Here is a 24,067-nt window from a genome sequence, read left to right as displayed (position 1 = left end):
TAAAATAAACAGGCAAGAATTCACATTTGGACACAGTTTGCCTTTGACTCTGTTCTGTGTTTCCCATGGCCAGAGAAATTAGAAATTATACATGTTATTGGTGTTCTCAAACTCAGCAATGCCAAAATACACATCATATCACAATAATGTCAGTGTTTAACACCAGCCAAAGAGAAACTTAAAAAGACAGCTGGTCAGGTCTCAAATTTTACAATTTCACAATCACAGAGTGTGGCCATTCTGCCAAAAATGAAGATTTGGTTTTACAGAGATGGAAAACCAAGTACATAAGCGAGAGAGAAAGCGTTGCTGCCGCTCTGGAAAGATAAAGTGACACGACAACATTTAAAGAGGAATGTTGGCTGAGACAGAGGTGATAAAAATCTTGCGGGAGATTGCAAAAGATGATGAGCCATGACTCAAAAAACCTCTTGCGTCGGTTTCTAACTTGCTTGGAGAAATTACAGATTTACTCATCATTTTGGCATGACTTTGATAAACCAATTTTGTTTTTCGAAAGAATATTTGTATTCAGTGAGGATGTATTGATTTAATAATTACTAAAAAATCCCATTTCAAATAAACACTGTTCTTTTGAACTTCCTATTCATTAAATAATCCAGAAAAAATATGCATCATGGTTTACAAAAAATATGTTGATAGCAGCAAATCAGCATTAGAGTGATTTCTGAAGGATCATGTGACACTGAAGACTGGAGTAATGATGCTGAAAATTCAGCTTTGATCACAGGAATAAATTAAAAATATTTTTTAAATAGTAATAATAAAAAGTTTTTTTTTTATTGTAATAATATTTGACAATATTACTGTTTTTATTGATCAAATAAACGCAACCTTGGTGAGCAGAATAAACTTTCAAAAATATTTAAAAAATCCTACTGACCCCAAACGTTTAAGCAGTAGTGCATGTCAGGTACTACTATATATATATATATATATATATATATATATATATATATATATATATATATGAAGAGTTCAGATGCAAAAGCCTCTAAATGCCATTTGAAATTTTCTTCTTTAATGATGATTTTTATCAAACTTGTATATTTAAGTTCAGTAATTTCACTTAAATAACAATTAATAGGTAATTATCATTGCCATTTAAGTGAAATTACTGAACTTAAATATACAAGTTTGATAAAAAATCATCATTAAAGAAGAAAATTTCAAATGGCATTTAGAGGCTTTTGCATCTGAACTCTTCATATATATATATATATATATATTCACTATAGAAAATCTCCAAGATTACACTCATTTTCATGACTTTTTCCATTTCCATGACAATTTCAAACCAGATATTTACTGGGTTTTCTATGATAATCTACCTTGAATCTCAAACCATTGAGTTTACAAGCTCGTCGTGTGCGTGTGAAATCTAGATGTCTCTCTTGACTGGAATCAGTGTCATTTTCACATGACACTGCTAACACTGACCACAGAGAATCTCATACAGCTCTGCATAATATCAAAACGTGATGGCACATCCAACAGATCACACACTTACAGAGGAAAAAGTGAGTGTTGTCTGGCCTCGCAAAACTCAGTCGCATTTCAAGGGTGTGAAGGGTGGTTTCTAGGGTGTTGCTAAGGTGTTTTTTGTTTTGTTTTATATTTTAAATGCGTTTGCTAGGGAACTGCTATAGAATTCATGGCTGCTACACTGCAAAAACATTACAGATAAATCGGTAACATTTTACTTGAAGGGGTGTGCATGACACCTTCATAATCGACAGGCCACATGTCATGAATATGAAATAGGTTAAACTGTCATTAAGTGTCATTCGCTCAATTATAACATTTTAATGCAATTATGACATTGTTTGAGATGTCTTTGTAATGACACCATAAATGTCTCATAAACATGACATAGCAGATTAATTATTAAACTTAAGAAAACACTTAGCTTTATGGGTTAACATTACATTAAACTGTCATGGTTGGCTTTGACATTGGCTGTCTGAGGCCATTATAACCGTGTCATGAATATTTATCTTGACCTCAACTACATTGAATGTCATTAAAAAGTTATAATGGCTTCATGACAGCCAATGTCAAAACCAACCACCCGACAGTTTAATGTAATGCTAACCAATAAAGCTAGGTGGTTTCTTAAGTTTGATAATGGATCTGCTATGACATGTTTATGACAGGTTGTGTTGTCTTAGTAATGTCAAGTTGTCAAGACAAAGACACTGACAGGTTATGATGTATTGGTTTATGTCAAGGTGTCATTACAAAGACATCTCAAACAATGTCATACTTCCAATAAAAATGTAATAATTGAGCGAATGACACTTAATGACAGTTGTCACAAACATGCATAAACGTCCTTCTTGCTCATAGTCATAACATATGTCCTGGCATGATTATGAAGGTGTCATGTCAATCTTATGTACACCCCTTCAAGTAAAGTTACCAATTTATCTTAATACAATCTAAAAAAAAATGCTGTGTTGTTTCAACCCCAGTTTGGGTTAAATATGGACCCAACCATTGGTTTACATTTTTTTAATACAATTGGGTTTTTGTTTTAAAACTGTTGGGTTTGTCCATATTTAACCCAAACATGGGTTGGAAAAACAACATTTTAGAGTGTAATTTTGAGTTACATTACAAATATCAAACAAATTAAGATGCATTGACTTGAGAAGCAATGAGCAATGTATCTAAATCCAATGTGAAGAACAAATATCTACCAATGGGGTGTTTTCTCTTTAAATTAGGTTTATTTTTCTGACCCAATCGGCAGATATTTTCTCTTGTTTTAAGCATTTAGTAACTTTTGTTTTTTTTTCAGGAAATAAGCATATTTCCCTTGAGGCTAGCATATTTTTCCAATTGTTTTCAATGGGAGCGCCATGTTTTTAAAACAACAGAAGCGTCTATTTCATGCTGTGTGCTCAGTTTTTTCCAGTCACTGAGAGTTAAATAATGCTCATCACTGTCACTTTTTACCCAGCCATCCATATAGTGAAGGAGAGATGGCAAAAATACCACATCCTGCTTGTACAACATATCAAACGACAGCAACAAGCTCATCTCTTCATCCAAAACTAGTGCCAGGGCAAGTACGTTGCATTGTGTCGACATTTTTATATTCAGAAACATATCATTCGCAAAATTAGATACTAGTAATAACAGTTCCGGTAACAGCACAACTTTTCTCAATAAAATGTGTGATTTGAGGGATCATTTTATACATGACCCGGGACTAAATATTGCCCAGGATTGACATTTGACTTCCATTAAAATGAAAAAAAAAAAAACTAAGGACTTCCTTTTTCATTGAAAGACAGCAAGAGATGACGAGGAAGGGTCCAAAAGAATGAACCAACTAATTCAGAGGAAATGATAGAAAAAGACAGAACAGAACATACTCTGAACAGCAGTTAAGTCGGTTCACTTCACTCAGGTTGATAAAAGACATTTCAGATGTGCTTCCCCTCAGCATCACAAGTACTGACGGTTTTAAACTGTGAGATGATGAAACAAAAGAAGAAAGATAACATTAGAGGACTCTTCGGCCACAATGGCCAGAAATAAATGGAGTGCAGACTGTGGGGGGAAGCACACTAAAAGGATGATGATCTCAAAACATGTAACAGAAAAGCAGAAGGAAGAGCTGAGGTCAACACTCTTATGATAGCTAAAGAAACTTTGATGATATCAATCACACTTTATCTCTAGTGATCTAAGCTTTCTGCTGGTTATTCAGTGCCAATATACACTCACTTAAAGGATTATTAGGAACACCTGTTCCATTTCTCTTTAATGCAATTATCCAATCAACCAATCACATGGCAGTTGCTTCAATGCATTTAGGGGTGTGGTCCTGGTCAAGACAATCTCCTGAACTCCAAACTGAATGTCAGAATGGAAAAGAAAGGGGATTTAAGCAATTTTGAGCGTGGCATGGTTGTTGGAGTGTTTCACAATCTGCTCAGTTACTGGGATTTACACACACAACCATTTCTAGGGTTTACAAAGAATGGTGTGAAAAGGTAAAAACGTCCAGTATGCGGCAGTCCTGTGGGCCAAAATGCCTTGTTGATGCTCGAGGTCAGAGGTGAATGGGCCGACTGATTCAAGCTGATAGAAGAGCGACTTTGACTGAAATAACCACTCGTTACATCCGAGGTATGCAGCAAAGACACACACAACCTTGAGGCGGATGGGCTACAACAGCAGAAGACCCCACCGGGTGCCACTCATCTCCACTACAAATAGGAAAAAGAGGCGACAATTTGCAAGAGCTCACCAAAATTGGACAGTTGAAGACTGGAAAAATGTTGCCTGGTCTGATGAGTCTCGATTTCTGTTGGGACAACATTCAGAATTTGGCGTAAACAGAATGAGAACATGGATCCATCATGCCTTGTTCCCACTGTGCAGGCTGGTGGTGGTGGTGTAATGGTTTTCTTGGCACACTTTAGGCCCCTTAGTGCCAATTGGGCATCGTTTAAATGTTTAAACATTGTTTCTGACCATGTCCATCCCTTTATGGCCACCATGTCCCCATCCTCTGATGGCTACTTCCAGCAGGATGTTCACATGTGCATGCTTTGAAACTTCCCCATTTTGAGAAAATGCAAAAATGGAAAGCACTTTTCAGCGAACTTTAGAAGCTATGAGGGTAAATCAGTGCATCACTCCTCTCTAAAGGTTGAGTGACTGAAAGAGACTCTGCACCAATGACAGAGGAGGACTTTAAAAGGGGTCACTTAACAACAAACGTCTTTCAGTGGCCATGGATGAATATTTGCTGTTTTGCAGCTGTTGACGTTTAGGAGGAATTAGACAAGCTGGTCAGAAGACTGTGAGGCTGTGACCCTGAGATGGACACTTCAGGACAGGTTAAGAAGGAAATGTTCCAGAAATATGAAACGTCTGCTGATTAAAAGATGCTAACAGAGGAAATTGTTCAGGAGCAGAAGGACTATTAAAGAAAACATTTGACAGAAATCACATTCACAAATAGTAAATATCAAAAGTATATTTAATTATAGCTTTAATTATATTTAATTATTATATCATTGTCAGTATTTAAGTCAAGTATGAAAAAACATTTGTGTGACTTAAAATTTCTGTATATGTGTTGTTTTGTGATGATTGTTGTTATTTATTATAATAGTTTGGTGTATATGAACTGAAAAATCAAAAGGAGAGGCTTTATTATAAGCCCTTGGGGGTTTCTTGCCTCTCCTGCACAATCCATATGTATTGTTTTTTAATATCTGTCTGTTTTATCTTGTGCTAAATAAATAAATAAAATAGCTAGTTGAATATATACTATCTTTGAAACATTTGAGATCAGTATGATTTTTTAAATGTTTTGACAGAAGTCTCTTCTATACATCAAGGATGCACCAATTTTGAAAACCGTTGTGCTGCATAAAATATTTTAGGTGAAACCATGATATTCTCTGATGAATAGAAAGTTCAAATGCATTTATTTGAAATATAAATTTTGGGAACATTATAAATGTCTTTCAGCAAATTTACAGGTTTTCCAATGAGGATTAAGCTGTGCCTTTTCCATTCCTTGGAAAAGGCACAGATAAAAAAATAAAAATAAAAAAAGAAGCAATTTATTACATTTCCACATTGGTAATAATATTAAGCTCCACGGCTCTTCAACAGACCATAATGAACGCATCAAAAAGACAAACATTATATAACCCCAAAGCCTTTCAAATGAAACCACACGAGACCAACATCAGATCCACCTTGGAAAAGAACAAAAAAAAGTTCCAATTTAAAACAAACAAAACATTAACATTCTGATGATGTCATAAGAAGAACCTTTCAAAGTTCCACAAATAACTTTCTATCCTCTAGTAGTTCCTTAGAACACCAGCAACACACCAGAGCTTTAAAGAACCCAGAAACCAAATCACTGATCTGAAGAGTCACGGTAAATCTTCATGATCCGCTCTGAGATCATTCAGGTGTACAGTTTCAAAACCAGCTCAGTTTTCTTGCTTGCTATGATGACATATTAAAAATGCTCACTGATGTACAAGTTCCTCAACAGTTACACTCAAATGTTCCTTTCAGTTCTTGATCTAGTGAAAGTTTGTGTGTAAGAGTGAAAGTGTGTAAGAGTGAAAGTGTGTGTGTGTGTGTGTGTGTGTGTGTGAGTCAAAAGTGTGTGAGTGAGTAATACTCAGAGTTATGTGCTCATAGAAATGGTTGTTAAACCTGAAACATCTAATCCACACAGACGAGACCACCTCCCTTTTATGATCCTCCTTTCTTTCTTTCTTTTTCTTTCTTTCTTTCTTTCTTTCTTTCTTTCTTTCTTTCTTTCTTTCTTTCTTTCTTTCTTTCTTTTTCTTTATATATATCTCCAAATATCACCACCACATCTCTTCTCCGGCTCTCTTCTGATCCCTCGTTCTGTGGGTCCTGTGGTTTGTGGTTTTGTTTCATGCATTCTGAGTGTTCAGCAGAGTGAAGACAGACCTGATAATCGGATTTATTCAATCCTCCGTCCACTAAACCTGACACAGCTTAAGCTGGTAAAGCACTTTTCATATTTGGGATATACTACCACATCATAAAATAAAAATAAATAGCTATCAAGATGCAATATTTATAATAATGAACATTTGGGTCAGTAAGATTTTTTTTTTTTTTGTTGAAGAAACATATGCTTTACTTCAGCAGGGATGCATAAAATTGATCAAAAGAACCAGTAAAGACATTTATGTTGCAAAATATTTATAGTTCAAATAAGTGCTGTTCTTTTGAACTCTCTATTCATCAAAGAATCCTGAAAAAAATGTATCAATGGTTTCCACAAAAATATGAAGCAACAACTTTTTCAACATTCCTAATAATCAGAATATCAGCATTATGATTTCTGAAGGATCATGTGACACTGAAGACTGGAGTAATGATGCTGAAAATACAGCTTTGATCACAGGAATAAATTACATTTTACAATATATTCATATAAAAATCAGTTATTTTAGATTGTAATAATATTTCACAATATTAGTGTTTTTACTGTATTTTTGAGCAAATAAACACAGCCTTGGTGAGAATAAGAGGCTTCTTTAAAAAACATTTTTTTTAATATATATTTCAACCCCAAACTTTTGACCAGTAAAGCTGTGGAAGCTTGGAGACCTTGTACTTCACACATGCCGAGTCAATATGAATTTAAATCTGACTGTCACTCTCAGAAAAAAGGTACAAAAGCTGTCACTATGGCGGTATGTTTTCAAATAGCACACTTTTGTACCTAAAGGGTGCATATTGGTACCTTAATGGTACATATTAGCACCTAAAATACCCATATTAGCACCTAAAATGCACATATTAACACCTAAATGTCCATATTAGCACCTAACATGTACATAATAGCACCTAAAATGCACATAATAGCACTTAAAATTTACGTATTAGCACCTAAAATATTAGCACCTAAAATGTCCATAATAGCACCTAAATGTCCATATTAGCACATAAAATGTCCATAATAGCACCTTAAATGTACAAATTAGCACCTAAAATGTCCATATTAGCACATAAATGTCCATAATAGCACCTAAAATGTCCATATTAGCACCTAAAATGCACATATTAGCACCTAAATGTCCATATTAGCACCTAAAATGTACATAATAGCACCTAAAATTTACATATTAGCACCTAAAATGTCCATAATAGCACCTAAATGTCCATATTAGCACCTAAAATGTCCATAATAGCACCTAAAATGTACATATTAGCACCTAAAATGTCCACATTAGCACATAAATGTTCATAATAGCACGTAAAATGTACATTTAAGCACCTACAATGGACAAAAGTTTACCTTTTGAAAAGGTACAGCCCCAGTAACAGCTTTTGTACCTTTTTTCTGAGAGTGCATTTACCTGCTCTTATTCAATGATTTATCAGTGCATGTCATTGCAACGGGGGGAAAAAACGATTTGCACTGATGCACACCATCCAGACACCTTTGGCATGATATTTTCAACATGGAAATCCTACTTTTGCATACTTAATAGTATAGGTGCAAATTGGGATGAAGCCAGTGAGAATAAGCAACAGAAAGCTTCCAGCATGTCCAATCATTTTAGCCATTTGTTGCTCATTTGTGCCCACAAAAATAAACACAGCAAGGAAATTTGGTCAGATCTGACAGACTTAAAAAGCATCCGAACACAGATGTAGGGAAGGGGAAATTAAAGCATGGCTTAAAAGAAAAGGAAGGAACGCATCTGATAAGAATTAAATACAGAGCCTTTCGGCGTTTAGCACAACAGCTTCTCTGAAAATCAGAGGATTTGGGTTAAATCAGTTTGGCATGTTATCTGATGTTATCTGGCCAAGGCCGTTCCAAACTAACTCAGAGAGAAGAGAACAAAACACAAATCAAATGTCAAGAGCTCGTTCTCACAAGCTTCATCAATAGAAAAGTAAACGGAATATCTCATGCAATATTTTGCTGTTGTACTGAACCATCACAAACAGAACTTTCTCATAAAATTAAGGCAAACAAACGAGTTTTGGAAGCACGCAAACTTTCTCGATCCAGATCACGTCTGAAGGATTGGAAGAAAATGTTTCTTTAACAAGGATAGTTCACCCAGAAATATGTCTACTTTAGGACATTCTACTAACTTTGCAACTAAATGTCAACTAACTCAACCAACAAACTCAACAAAAGAAAGTCACACAGATTTGGAAGAGCACGAGGGTGAGGTAATACCTAAACATATTTTTTCTTCTATTTAAACTCTACAGTCCGGGAAATTCTGTAATTAACATTCTTCAAGGTGGTCAAATTCTATGAGGCAAATACTTTTAAGTATAGCTGGAGCATTTCCAATAATTCAGTAGGAATCATGGGACATACAGGAAGAGGAAATACAGACTCTTAACCTCTTATCCTGTGGAGGACTTTATGAGCCAAACACAAACAAGAACTCATGAATTCTTCTAAAACTGCTGATGCATCAAAGGAAAGAGGAAATCAACTCATACAGATGAAGTTTCACTCCCTGTGATCCCTGTACACATTAAAAATTAAGGTCTTTATTGGTAGTGATGGAGAATCTTGAAGGCTTAGATAAAAAAAAAAAAAAGAAAACTCCCTCATGTTGTTCCAACCCTGTAAGACTTTCGCTCATCTTCGCAACACAAATTAAGATTTTTTTTGTGTTCAACCGTCATGATAACTTTCCTTAAAGGAGTAGTTCACTTTTAAAAATACTTTAGCTGATAATTTATTCACCCCCGTGTCATTCTTCAGTCAAAAAGAAATTAAGTTTTTTGATGAAAACATTCCAGATTTTCTCCATATAATGGACTTCAATGGGAACCAAAAAGTTCAAGGTCCAAATGAGAGTTTCAGTGCAGCTTCAAAGGGCTTTAAACGACACCAGACGATGAATAAAGGTCTTATCTAGCGAACCTGAAAAAAAATAAATAAAAAAGTTTACGTTTTATAAGCACAAATGCTCGCCTTGCTCTGTTCTGTGATGCACGTTCGTGACTCTCCTGTTCAAACTCGTTCATCAAAATGAACGAATCTTTTTCCGAGTCATGACTCGAAGGGACCTAGATAAGACCATTATTCATCGCCTGGTGTCGTTTAAAGCTGCACTGAAACTCTGATTTGGTACATATTAGCACCTAAAATGCCCATATTAGCACCTAAAATGTACATATTAGCACCTAAAATGTCCATATTAGCACCTAAAATGTACATATTAGCACCTAAAATGCACATATTAACACCTAAATGTCCATATTAGCACCTAAAATGTACATAATAGCACATAAAATGTACATAATAGCACCTAAAATGTCCATAATAGCACCTAAATGGCCATATTAGCACCTAAAATGCACATATTAACACCTAAATGTCCATATTAGCACCTAAAATGTACATAATAGCACATAAAATGTACATAATAGCACTTAAAATTTACATATTAGCACCTAAAATGTACATATTAGCACCTAAAATGTCCATAATAGCACCTAAATGTCCATATTAGCACATAAAATGTCCATAATAGCACCTAAAATGTACAAAATTGAACCGTTTGGTTCCCAATGAAGTCCATTATATGGAGAAAATCCTGGAATGTTTTCATCAAAAACCTTAATTTCTTTTTCACTGAAGAAAGAATGACATGGACATCTTGGATGACATGGGGGTGAGTAAATTATCAGCAAAAGTTTTTTTTTTTTTAAAAGTGAACTACTCCTTTAACTCTATGGAGTAAATCCACTTTACCAGCTGTTGTGCAGCTGTGCAGAGAAGACCAATGGACAAGATCAAGAATTTCATTAAATAATATAGGTCTGCATTAAATTTCGGTTTGTTTTTCACCAAACCTTATACCCCTGAACACTTGTAATATACAACACATGTCGTATGGGATCATTCTGTGATACTTTTGCATCTTTTTTAAAAAGCTTGATGCTGGTCGCTATTCACTGCCATTATATGGACTTTTTTTTCTCCTTTTGTGGTCCATAAAAGAAAGATACGGCATTAGTACAACACCACAGAGCTTAAATGATGACTTAATTTTGATTTTAGGGTGAACTATCCCTTTAAGAGTGAGGCTTTTTAGCATTTCAAATCTCACATTTTCACTACCCGTTTCAGTATGAAGAGCTTTGAAATGTTTCTACATGTGTATGAAGTCCTGAGGGGTGTGGACATCTGAGGATTTGCTCATATGTCACAAACAATGCAACCTGCCAATCCCAACACTGCAGAGATTTTCCAATACCAAACCCCTCAAAGGTCTACCAATGAGCCGTGAAGGGAACTTTATCTAGAAAGGCGGGATATTAAACAGTGAATCATAATCGTGGAACATTAGCACCAGAGCTGGACTATAATGCAATTTCGGAGCCAAAAGTGAGCAATATCCTTTGAAAATACAATTTAGACAAACTGAAAGAAGAAAGTGCCACTTACATCTTCTATATCAGCAATTATATCGACAAACGTTGTTATTTTCCCCTCAAAGGCTTCTCTATACGCATCCAGATGGACGGGACTGGTGTGCGTGAGAATCATTAATGAATCTAGGACATTGATATTCAGTTGCTATGGTGTTTAAGGTGGTTGCTAGGTCACTAAGTCAAGTGAAAAGAGTTCAGCTTCAAATCTCCATTGGCTCAGATCTACAATTGCACGATCTAAGGAAAAAAATTGCAATGCAAAATTGCAACATTTTCTTTAAAAAAAAAAATTAAGTTAAATTAAGTTCCGAAATAAAATTACAGCAACATGACTTAAAAAAACAATAATAATATTAACAATAATATCGTAATCAATCACATCTAACATTAAAGTCTATAAATAATAAATATATATATACGTTATTATTAGTGCTGTTAAATCGACAAATTACGATTTATCAAATATGAAAAAGTGATATATATATAAATACAAGATAAATATTACTATTGTAAAAATTCTACTACAGTAAAAATTCTACTAAAGAAAAATCCTCATTAATTGTATTTTACAGGACAACTGTAAAATTACAATACCAATATTATGGCTTTCTTCATCTTCATTTTCAATTTTAGTTTGGTGTAAAATTAAAGGGTTTATAACCGCTTATTACAAATATAGGAAGATGGTTGTAAAAGAACCCAGTGCCGCGATTCGTTCTGAAACACGCAGCGCATATTCAATAAATCACAGCCTTTGCAACTTTATAACTGCATTTTAATTTTTATTTTAATTAGTATATGGGTATCAAACTCCACACTAATTGACCCTTTCTGGCCGCTCCGGATAACCAAACACATGTACAAATATTTGCCTTTGTCTGGACAGACATGTAAATGTAGATTTGAGAGCAAACCCTATCCGGTGTTGACAGCAGTGAATAGCGTGTGACTTGCACTGACCTGACTCTACAGCAAGCCTCGACACGCAGCGTCGCAACACATTCACAGATGCAAACAGTGCAGCAGGAATGTGCAGACAAACACCTGCCCTAGATTTATTATTTCGGCCCACTTTGTTTGAGTTGGTCTTTCCTGACAGTTCACACTATCGTCTTCCCACTGAATGGCACGGGTGGGGTTTACCTGTAGGCCACGCCCACACTGTAAGGAAATACCTTTCATAGTAGCTGCAATTCAATTACCCTTCAAAATTACACAAATTGAAAATACGCCAGATGGAAACATGTCAATTTTGCAAAAACTCCCATTAATCGCAAACAAGTTTACACGCTGCAATAGGTGTTTTTTACAGGGAATTCGAAAAATAACATTAAATTTAAAGGTCACCTGGTGTGTGTAAAAGTCGATCGATCATTCTGTAAAGATGGCGTGGTGTGTTCAGGCAGAGTTTTTAATTAAACTCATAAAAGACAGAAGTATTACGGGAATACTGGATTCTAAACAACAAAGAAATGCCACAATTTAAGCAGATATGAGAGATATGAGCCGCTCACAGTATAAGGGGTTTTCTTTGCCATTAAAGGGATAGTTCACCCCAAAATGAAAATTATGTCAGTAATTACTCGCCCTCGTGTTGTTTCAACCCCGTAAGACTTTCGTTCATCTTTGTAATAAAGATGAACGAAATTTTTTTAAACTTCACTTTAAAAAAAAAACTAACTTTTGCTGATAATTTTGTCATCCAAGATGTCCATGTCATTCTTTCTTCAGTCGAAAAGAAATTAAGGTTTTTGATGAAAACATTCCAGGATTTTTCTCCATATAATGGACTTCAATGGGAACCAAACGGTTCAAGGTCCAAATGAGAGTTTCAATGCAGCTTCAAAGGGCTTTAAACGACACCAGACGATGAATAAAGGTCTTATCTAGCGAAACGATCGCTCATTTAATAAATAAATAACAAAGTTTAAGTTTTATAAGCACAAATGCTCGCCTTCTGTGATGCGTGTTCATGAATCTCCTGTTCGAAACGAACAAATCTTTTTTCGTGTCATTTGGTTCATTCAACGAACGAAATGAACGAGTTGACTCTGGAAAAGATTTGTTCAGAACGAGTTCGAATAAGAGAGTCACAAACGCGCATCACAGAACAGAGCAAGGCGAGCATTTGCGCTTATAAAACTTAAACTTTTTTTATTAAATAAGCGATCGTTTCGCTTGATAAGACCCTTATTTATCGTCTGGAATCCTTTAAAGCCCTTTGAACATTTTGCAGTTTGCACTGAAACTCTCATTTGGACCTTGAACCGTTTGGTCCCCATTGAAGTCCATTATATGGAAAAAATCCTGGAATTTTTTCATCAAAAACCTTAATTTCTTTTCGACTGAAGAAAAAAATGACATGGACATCTTGGATGACATGCGGGTGAGTAAATTATCAGAAAAAGTTTTTTTTAAAAGTGAACTACTCCTTTAACTTTATTTTTCCCTTTCAAAGTGATTTCAATCATATTTCCACCAACTCAAATCCATTATGTTGAACAGTTCGCATCTGGAGTGTTTCAGCCGAAGGAAATAATCCATCATTTAAAGGCTTTAGAATATCAGAATCGGGTCATTAACGATAAATTTAAAAATTAACATATCGGCCGATACATAGTGTGCATCCCTAAAATTTTACAATGATGTGATTGATTGGTTGGTTTGTTTCATTGATAATAGCTCTTAACAAAAACTTTGGGAAAAATACTTCTAGAACCAAGGCAAAATAAAATTATAAAGTGGGTGAGCACTGTCAAACTCTATAAAAGTAGTTCATTCAATTCAAACACAATATTCCAAGTCTTTTAAAGCAATTTGTTAGCTCTGTGCGAGAAATAGACTCACTGAAAATCTTCCCCTTCATCATAGCCAAACCTATCAGAAGTCACATCACAGTGCTTGTATATTTCTTTTTTGAATGTAAATGATGACAAAATTGATGTTCCGGGTGAACTATTGCTTTTAATGAAAACAGATCCCAATACACCAATACTGGCACTGATATAATGATCCTGAGACTCATCTGTGAGAGTTTGCGGCGTCAGCAACAGTTAATGAACACTTCTTGGATGTCTCACACTAAGTGAACCAAGTCAAATTGATTTACAAATGTTATTCACTCTACGCTGAGTCATCTGGACAGGTCTACTAGACCGCACAGAAGAACTGAAGCATATATGAGCCGCAGTAAAACTCATTGTTCACTTTAACTATAATTATGCATGGAGACACTCCTAAAGGTCAGCATTGTTACTGTGATGAATGATATAGCCTATGCTTCAGTAGAGGAGCGCTTCGGATAATGCTTGCACAGTTTATTTTACCGGTGTAATATTACAGGTGTTATTATGTGCCGTCTCGAATAGTACTTGGTGGCGAAATACAAAGCAGAATCTCAAATCAAGTTACACCGGCACAGAAACCATATAAAAAGCAGGAATGGGAACATGTCACCAACAGTTATTATAATTCCTGCATCTGAACTAATAATTAAGCAAATAGTTTCAGTCCTTTTGTAACATAAGATTGATTCATTCAAAGAAAGCACTGCATGTGCGAACAAGCTCCGAAGTTACAGTTAGTATGACTTCTAAATGATTTGACGGTAAAACTATGGATTGATGGAGTCAATGGAGACCCCAATTTTATTTTGGAAAACAATGTACAACAAAATATCACGTTTGTGATGTATAATTAATGATTCGGCTCTATTTGTAGGTTACTAATCAAATGCAAACTAGTGCCGTTGATCATTTGACTCTTTGCATGGACGCTCAGCATCTCAGATCATGCTGAAGAAAATAACGATCATCAGGTTTTGTTCATGTCATAATTTAACTGTAATGAAAATGTTAGTATTTAATTACAAAAGAACGTTTTATCATATTAATGTATGATGGTATTAACACGGCGCTGCAACCCCACACACAAAAAAAACAGTATTATAGAGGATGTAAATCATTATGTACACAATATTCAGAATTATTTTCAATGTCAGATTTCTGCTTTAAGTTTGGTCCCCTCAATCTTAAAAATTTGGTTACATCCTTGGTATGTTCCTGTAGTATCGCTTCAAGTGGCATGAAATACATAATTATCACTTAAATTAAACACCAGACAAATATTTGCTCAACATTTACTCAAACCAGTCACTTAAAGCTGCAGTCTGTAGTTTTTCCTCTTTGGCGCCATCACTGTTCGAAATCTGCAATTGCAGTTACTTGCGGAAATTATCAACTTTACGTGGGTTGTGCCTCGGCACGGCACAGCGTGGATGAACACAATGTTTTTGAGGAGAATGTCATTCGCGATCACATATTCTACTTTTTGGAAGTATGACCAACATAAGAATTTATCGTAAAATGTCTGAACAAGTAAGAAACATCCACTTTTGTTCTGACCAACTACTTTGTTCTCACATTGTTAATGTTAACACCATCAGCATTGCGTGACTACATTTAATGCCCTTCTGATATTATTCGTGTTTTCGCATGGGCCGGTTGCAGCACTGTAAAAAAATATTTTCAAGATTTGTTATCACAACATATTTTCTTTGGTTAAATAATTTATTTCGTTGAGATAACTTATTACATTGAGTTCCTGATTAAATTAATCTCCTTCATTGTATTAACTCACTTTTTCCAGTTCAATCAACTTAACATTTTAAGGCAACCCAGGTTACTTACTTTTTTAAGTTAAACCAACAATATTTTTTTTACAGTCAATCACATTTTTTCTTTTGTCAAATCAACTTAAATAATTTATTTAGTTGAGATAACATATAATTTTGAGTTTCTGATGATTAAATCATTCTCCTTCATTGTATTAACCAACCCGGTCTCATCCCAAATCATCATATAACTGACGTTTTGGGACGTCTTTTGACCATACGTCAATATTCGCCTTTTTAGGGCCCCCTTAAACGTCGGTAGATGAGGTTATGGGATCCTAACTCTACCCCATACCTAAACTTAACCCTAAACCTGAACCGTCACCTAACTGACGTTAAAGGTAAAGCGTCAGTTGTATGACGGCCCGGGATCGCCATCTACCGACGTTTAAGGGGGCCCTAAAAAGGCGGATATTGACGTATGGTCAAATTACGTCCCAAAACGTCAGTTATATGACGATTTGGGATGAGACTGTGTTATATTAACTCACTTTTTCCAGTTCAATGAACTTAAAATTTTAAGGCAACCAGGTTACTTACTTTTTTAAGTTAAACCATCAATATTTTTTTACAGTGAGTCTCTTTTTTTCTGTAGCAACTCCGAAACGAAGTCTTTTGCATTTTACAGCGGGTCAATCTGTCGTCACTGGTGATTGTCGTTTGAACCTTTCGGGATCCGCCATCAAATTGATAAGTTTAATAATTATATCAAGTGCTGTGAGAAAATGCTGTAAATATTACCCTCCAACATCCTCACACGCAATATAGCCTACTAGCCGAGACTCTTCTTTACGTGTACAGATGCACAGATGTGACGTAATGATGCAAAGACGTGCTCGAATCCCCCGCAGAAATTCAGTACCACTTAAAAACATTATTACAATCTTACCGTTTTGAATCGAGCTAAGGCATATTTTGGATAATATTTCACCCAAAAAAAGTTACGGAATGCAGCTTTAAATAAAGGTAAATTAGAAAGATAAAGTCGTAAGCTCGTAAAAAAGAAAAGAATGTATTAGTCAGTGACATGACACTTATTTGTTTTGTCATATTGTCTATTTAAACAATGCATTTAAAATGCAATTCATACAAAATAATTGTTCTACGATGAATGGTTTTAATTTCTGAAAGCAATGTCATAATCTATTTTTGACCTTTCCATTAAAAAAGGAATATTTTTTCAGGTCAAATTGAGTAGCCATGAGAATTTGCAATACACACACTTTATTTATCCTTTAAAGATTTGGAGTGTGGGAAAGGGTGTGAACTTTAAAAAAATGAATGAAACCAAGATATTATCCTATATTAAGAACTGGGCATATTATATTAACAACTGGGACATAAAACTTTTTATATCAGACAATGGTCATAGTCACTGACCCAGATATAATGTGTTGTGTGAGATGTGCTTGTATCCTATCCTATAGGAATAAAAAGAAGTTGAAGGTTGCAGGTAAACTTCGGTGTACTCAGGCTGGATTTCACAATCATCGGCTTAGAACAGAAATGCATTTGTAATAAAAGACCCGACTTACCCACGAGCACACACACAACATCCATCAGCACAATAAACAGCTTGTTCTTCTTCAGCTCTGACATGACTGTGATCTGTTGAGCTCTTCTGGGCTTTATGGAAACTGAAGCGACTCGTATGATATTCGATGCGCGCGTTCTTCCGGGTGTTCTGTGTCACCTGCGTTAAAGGTGAGCTGATGATGTAACGCGTCCTCCCTCACGCTGGCAAATTTCACGGACGTGAGTTTCACGCGAGTGAACAAAACGCTTGAAAAGTGAAGACTGAACCACAAACTGTTGAACTGACTTTACTCTCCCAGGTACACGCCCACTGCTGACGTCAATCGGTGTTCTCTCTCACACACACACACTGGAGTCGTCGAAGAGTGAAATATAATAGAAAGATTAACTCGTTCAGACTAGTGTAGCTAGTGTAACGGTGTGTAGGCGCACACAAATATATAGCCTTGATAATATTTCTTGTGTCATAGGCTACTTCAACAATTACTAGCGCGATGATTAATAATTTGTAAATAAAGTGGTAAATTGTGTTTTCCAAACAAATAAGGATACAAGCCTACTTTAAAGGCAGGGTAGGCTTTTTACGCTAGTTGGAAGTCTCTTCACACCCTGATAGCAAACAAAGTTAAGTGGTCTAAATGTATGTCAACATATTTCCATTAATCCACGCACCTGCTCATAAATATCACACATCATCAGCGTGTTTTTGGTTTCATGATCAGATTTAGACAGACGTCATCTCCGAGCGCCAAAACAGCAGCAACTTTTACAGTTCCTCGATCCTGAACCAAAACAACCAGCTTAACGTATGCTGCATTCACGCCATAACTGTCATTTGCAGATTGGAAACCTGTGATTATGAGCGCTTTATGATTCAAATTTATGTGTTTCAGTGGCAACACACTATCCTCCAGCAGTCTGCGTTCTTTAAGTTGTTTATGTTCGTTATTATTATTGTACTGTTATGTGCTTTGAGACATGAGGTAGTGTACACACCGTCTCTCGTGATTCTTTTGTGTACTACTCACTGCTGTTTGTGTTCATGTGTTTTGAAACTTTTGAAGGAGTAGTGGATTTGAAGATGCTGGGATATCATGCTTTCAAAGCTAGCTCGCTATTGCTAGCCTCAGAAAATCTTTAACCTCTCTGGGGCTTGAAAGTGGTAGTTGCGTATAGGCGGTCAATGGAGGGACTAAAAGCTCTCAGATTTAATTAAAAAGATCTTAATTTGACGAAGCAACACAAGGGCTTTTGTTTGCGTGGAAACCACAAATTACCACTTTATTTACACAATATTAATCTCCAATGGACATTCACGAGAGCACCACGATGCATGCGTGTTTTGTTGTGTTAACGCGAGAGCAGATGTCGGAGATTAATATTTTGTGGTAAATTATGTTTTTTTTGTGCTAACAAAACAGCTACATAAAATTGAGGTTACACCACTGCACTCACATGGATCACTTTAATGATGTCTTTACTACCTTTCTGGGACTTGAAAGTGGTAGTTGCATAGCAATGGAGGGACTGAAAGCTCTCAGCTTTCAATCAAATGATCTTCATTTGTGTTCCGAAGATTAACGAAGGTCTTTCGGGTTTGGAAAGACATGAGGGTGAGTAGTCTAATTAATGACAGAATTTTCATTGTTGGGTGAACTATCCCTTTAACAGTATCCAGTCTAATAATAGCATCATTTGAATGTAGTTTATGATTTATAGTATTTTTTTTCTTCTGTTAATTGCATTGTATATGTTTAACCCCAATTTATTTTACATACCATGGATGCCTTTCACAGCAGCTCGCACTGCTTTTTTTGCCTCCTGGGTAGTTATTTAAGCTACTTCAACTGGAAAAGATGTGCAAACTTGTCTCACTATTAAGTAAATGAACCCTAATCATCACTACGCCCTCATGTGGGAAGTTAAATACAAAAAACCCAAAGTTAACAAAATGTCTACACAGAGAGAAAAAGCTAACATGCACTTTTTTACTTTTTAATTTCTCCATACATGAAAGATCTACACAGAGCAGTCAAAGTGCAAAGGAAATAGCTATGATCAATCACCACACCCAAGAAATATCAATAAATATAACCAAAGTCCAACGTATGCTGACATTTCCAAGTGCTCAACACATGTATAGTCTATGTATATGCACATATTTCCTCAAATATTAACCTTAGTGACTTGAGATAAGAATAACGCAAGGTGATTTTCTGTTCAATTTATAAGTGAAATAACAATGAAATGTGCTTTATCAGAATATTTACATACCTAGCCTTGAGAACATTACTACAGGAATGACAAATTGTGTGCTAAGCATTAATCCATCCCTTTTTGAGCCACATTCGAAGGCTGACAAATTCCCGAAGGACTAGTGGAATGCAAGGAGTGTGCTAGCGCAGTTCTGGCAGGTCAACGTGAATATCCATCTATTGTCAACAATAACACATTTCTTCCACAATAAATATTGCTGCACCAGCTCTGGCACACGGCCGATCTGCGCTCTTGTCACCGAAGATCAGCTCTGTGGAGCCGGATGCATGTGTGACACTGCCCTGGCCCGTCTGTCCAAACAAAGAGGGACTTTGTCGGGAATTCCAGTCGCAGGAAAGATGGACCAGCGGTGGTGAACTCTGGCCTAAAGCCACAACATTCCCAACAAAATGTTCCCAATGCTCGCCTAGCGACTCTCTCGCTGTCTTTTCCTCTTCCGTAGTCTGGTTTATCTTCAGATACAGCTCACAAAAATGAACTTTTAACATTATTTTACAAGGGAATTGCATAATTATATTCATTAGGTACACCTGTTCAACTTTTCATTAGCACAAATCAGTCAATCACATGGCAGGAACTTAATACATTTAGACATGGTCAAGATGAAGATCAAACTAAGCATCAGAATGAGGAAGAAAGGTGATTTTAAGTGTCTTTGAATGTGTCCTGGTTGTTGGTGCCAGACAGTAAGGCTGCATTTACACTGCAGGTCTTGATGCCCAAATCCGATTTTCTGACTGAATCCGATTTTTTTTGACGATCTGCTTACATCATCTTTTAAAAGTGACCCATATCTGATTTTTTGCATTTACACTATACACTGCTGAAACTACCATATGCAGATGTTCTGATGGTTCTGAACCGGGAAATTAAGCAAAACAGCACGAAATTCAATGGATGCAGATGCGAATAAAATTATCCAGTGTTTTCTTTCCACAATATTTCAATAAGTCATCAACACATTGGTCTCGTAGCCTACGGCGGAGAAAAAAAGAGGAGATGGCCATGAGCACTTAAAACGATGCCTCATATCTCGTGAAATGTCTTCAAAAACGGATTTATTTCTGTAACAACCCTGCATTTTTGCCTACTATCTTCACCCCAAACACTCAAAAGACATGAAACCTCCGCATTGCTCCACTGTGTGTATCCTTTCTTCCATCGCGCCTATAATCGCGCAGTTTTAAATGACGCATGACTCGCATTTACTGGGGAATATCCGAATTGTCTGCTTACATGGCACGCGCAAATGTACGTATCTGATTCATATCTGATTTATTACCACATATGAATGCCTGAATCCGATCTGAGAAAAACGGAATCCATGCGTTTTTTTCCTGCTTACACGTTCACCGGTCATATCCGATCTGTGCCACATGAGAGGAAAAAAATCGGATTTGGGTCACTTGAAACATGCAGTGTAAACGAGGCTTATGAGAATGATCTGAAAAAGAGAGAATATCTGGTTCGAGCTGAAAGAAAGGCAACAGTAGCCACAATAACCACAAATTACAACCAACCGAGGTCTGCAGAAACTACAACATCTGAACACACAACTAATTCAACTTTGAAGCAGAAGACACACCAGTGCCACTCCTGTCGAGAAGGGTCTGACTGCAGAGCCGCAGAGCCGCAGTTTTACCCCAGCAGTTTCACCCCAGCAGTTTTACCCCGCGCATGCGCAGTTTCACTATAGCAGTTTTATCCGCTCGTTTTGAATAAGTTATTAAATTGTCTTCACTGCAGTCAGTTCAGCAGTGCTGTTGGACAAATCATTCTTTTATTTAACATATTCATGTCGCAGGAAACTTTCAGCACCAGGCCGTTGGATCAAAATGAAAAAAAAAAAAAGTAAGGGTATTTTGTTGTCTTGTTTTCGGGACACTTTAACGTCCTGATTGATTTCTTTGTTTTTCGAAATGCAATTTGCCATTTCAGCATATCTCCCATCAACTCGATATGACATCCTGTCGGGTCTTCATGATTATGGTAAGTTATTGGACTTTTATCAGTCTGTCTCCACTCTGTTATATCAAAAATATATTGTAAAATGAATGTTTCAGTATGCTTTACACATCGTATTGAATGAACCCGTTGATTTCACTGCTGTAAGTCTTATTTCTACGTTATATTAATATTATTGTTGTTAATAGTATTCATGGAAGTATTGCTTTTTTCTCAGCATGACATTCATGACACAATAAGTGGTGCCTTCTCCTAATGGAGAATTTTGTTTCTAGGGTTTAGTTATTATTATTTGTCATTTAGCAGACACTATTATCCAGAGTGACTTTTAGTAAACTAACTTTAGGGACAGTCCTTGATCAGGACTCAGTATTCTGCACAACTTTGTTCTCATTGTTGTCTTTTTGTATTTTGTCAGACATGGAAGGTGGCTTGCACATTGGGCGGAGGCGGTTGGATTGCACATGGCGGTTGGATCTTGCCTCACTGACAGTGAAGTGAGCTTTTGTTGCCAAAGTATTTTGTTTATTTATTTATCTATCCTATTGTCAGTCGACAATATTCTATACCTAGACTTTCAGGGGACACAGATATCAGATGGGTTCTTAAAACACACCAAGTCCCATTGTTGCAGGGTTGATCCTTGAAAGACCCTAAAAGACCCCTGTGAACACACATGTGCCCCAAGCCAAATGGTCTAGAGCTAGTCTGATCATTACAGGCATGCACTACTTTAAATGTTCTTGCTAAATGTAATGTTGTAGTTTTATAATGCGGTATTAAAAAGGGCTTAAAAATTTTAACTGGTGGACACCCTGTATTAGGGCAGGGACATTGACCTTTGTTATTTTTGTTTGTTTTTGTAAAATGGATTGATTCAAATAGATGAATTCTCTTGTGCAAATTTGAAGTAAATCAAATCTTAGTTTGGTTCTGCATTGCATATGCATGAAATTATACATTTTATTAAATGAAACATTTTGTAGTGGACAATTGAAATACATTACATCACACTGTGCTCTTCTACAACAGATGAATGGACCAGGAGAAATTGGGTATGGAGTAGGAGCGCTGGAGGGGGACACGACACCACACAATCTTGAGGTATTTTGTAGAGTTCTGCAATGTATATAATATATTTAGACGTTTTATTTATCTGAAAATATAAAATTGTTGATTGCTGTTAATTTTCAAATATTTTTCATAAAGAATGCCAATATGATGAGCAGCATCAGGAAAGGTGTGGAATGGTTGAAGGACAATCACCCGCTGATGAAGATCAAGTCCTTGCCACCACGCATTGACAGCATGGAGGAGGAAGAAAGCCCTTTCTCCACTACATTCACATTGTGCCACAACTTTGGATGAGGATGATAAATTAAGAGCCACATTCTATTTTACATTTAAAAACAGAGAGGTCATGCCCTTTTTCATGTCTGAGGTTAAGGACAAAGAAAAAAGTAAGAGTGTCATCATTTTAAAACCCTGACATTTAATTATTATATTTATTTTCTAATTGGTGACAGACTTGCTGTCTGTCTGTCTGTCTGTCTGTAGCAGTATGTCTGTGTATGTACTGTATATTAGACGGTCTGTCTGTATCAATATGTCTGTCTGTCTCAGTGTGTCTGTGTATCTATGTCAGTATGCCTGTCTGTCTGTATCAGTATGTCTGTGTATGTATATTAGTTTGTCTGTCTGAATCGTATGCCTGTCTGTCTGTATCAGTATGTCTCTCTGGTAATTGAATTGAAATATAATTGTATTCTTGGTAATGTCTTCAAAATTAATAAAATATTTGAAATAATTGTTAATAATTTGTGTTCAAGTCCTTTGTTTTATCAGGCAGATTTAATTAATTTAAGAATAATTAGACATATATTGATTTAGACTAATAGTTCGCCTTTGAATGTCTAATCAGAAGTTTGTGTTATACCAGGTATTGAGCAATTAAGTGTGTGTATATATATATATATATATATATATATATATATATATATACACTTAATATATATATATATATATATATATATATATATAGGCCAGGCTATTTATTGTTTTGGAGGAAAAAACGTAAAAGATTAGTGTGCTCCTGATACAAGCACTGTTTTATTTCAGTAAAGGAACCTGAAAGCCTGCGAGCAACAGCAAAAAAATAACTAGTAAGCAAAAATAATTGGTAACAAATACTATATAGGTTATTGACACTGCGCGTGCACGGGTAAAACTGTTGAGGTGAAACTGCGCATGTGCGGGGTGAAACTGTGGCTCTGCAGACTAATAAGCAAAACTAATTGGTAAAAATAACCATTAGATCGTTTTAATACTGAACAATTTGCGCGGGTAAAACTGCTATATTGAAACTACGAATGCGCAGATAAAACTGCTTAAAACTGTTGTGGCGAAACTGCGCATGCGCGGGGTAAAACTGCTGGTGTAAAACTGCTGGGGTGAAACTGCGGCTCTGCGGCTCTGCAGACAGATATTATTGCTCCTGTCAGCTGAGAACAGCAAACAGGCTTCACACGGGCTCACCAAATTTTGTACAATAAGACTGGAAAAACATTTCCTGGTCTCGATGTGTTTCTTGGCACATTCTAGGCCTTTAGTATAACATGTCATATCACAAAACTCACATCATAT

The 24,067-nt window shown here is 36.0% G+C and overlaps 1 protein-coding gene and 1 long non-coding RNA gene across 3 annotated transcripts in view; one reads left to right on the top strand and one right to left on the bottom strand.

Annotated features, from left to right (window-relative positions):
• The window catches only part of plpp2a (phospholipid phosphatase 2a), a 40,647-nt gene extending 23,180 nt beyond the window's left edge, over nucleotides 1-17,467 (bottom strand). The window contains exon 1 of one of the 2 annotated variants that reach the window (XM_039677079.2): nucleotides 17,182-17,467. In XM_039677079.2, the coding sequence (XP_039533013.1) occupies nucleotides 17,182-17,245 (64 nt within the window). In that variant the 5' untranslated portion in view covers nucleotides 17,246-17,467. Of the gene's footprint in view, nucleotides 1-10,987; nucleotides 11,064-17,181 lie in introns of those variants that run through there. The other variant, XM_089131530.1, reaches the window with a different exon arrangement.
• A 3,579-nt stretch (nucleotides 17,468-21,046) lies between these two features.
• Nucleotides 21,047-23,232, top strand: LOC148981505 (uncharacterized). Its single transcript, XR_016168589.1, has 4 exons — nucleotides 21,047-21,448; nucleotides 21,843-21,921; nucleotides 22,457-22,528; nucleotides 22,634-23,232. It is a non-coding gene; the product is annotated as an uncharacterized LOC148981505 (long non-coding RNA).
• Nucleotides 23,233-24,067: the final 835 nt, after the last annotated feature.

This window comes from Pimephales promelas, chromosome 5 (assembly GCF_988280905.1).
Source record: "Pimephales promelas chromosome 5, fPimPro1.hap1.1, whole genome shotgun sequence".
NCBI lineage: Eukaryota > Metazoa > Chordata > Actinopteri > Cypriniformes > Leuciscidae > Pimephales > Pimephales promelas.
The sequence above is the reverse complement of the archived record's forward strand: the minus strand, read 5'-3'. Positions and strand labels throughout refer to the sequence as shown.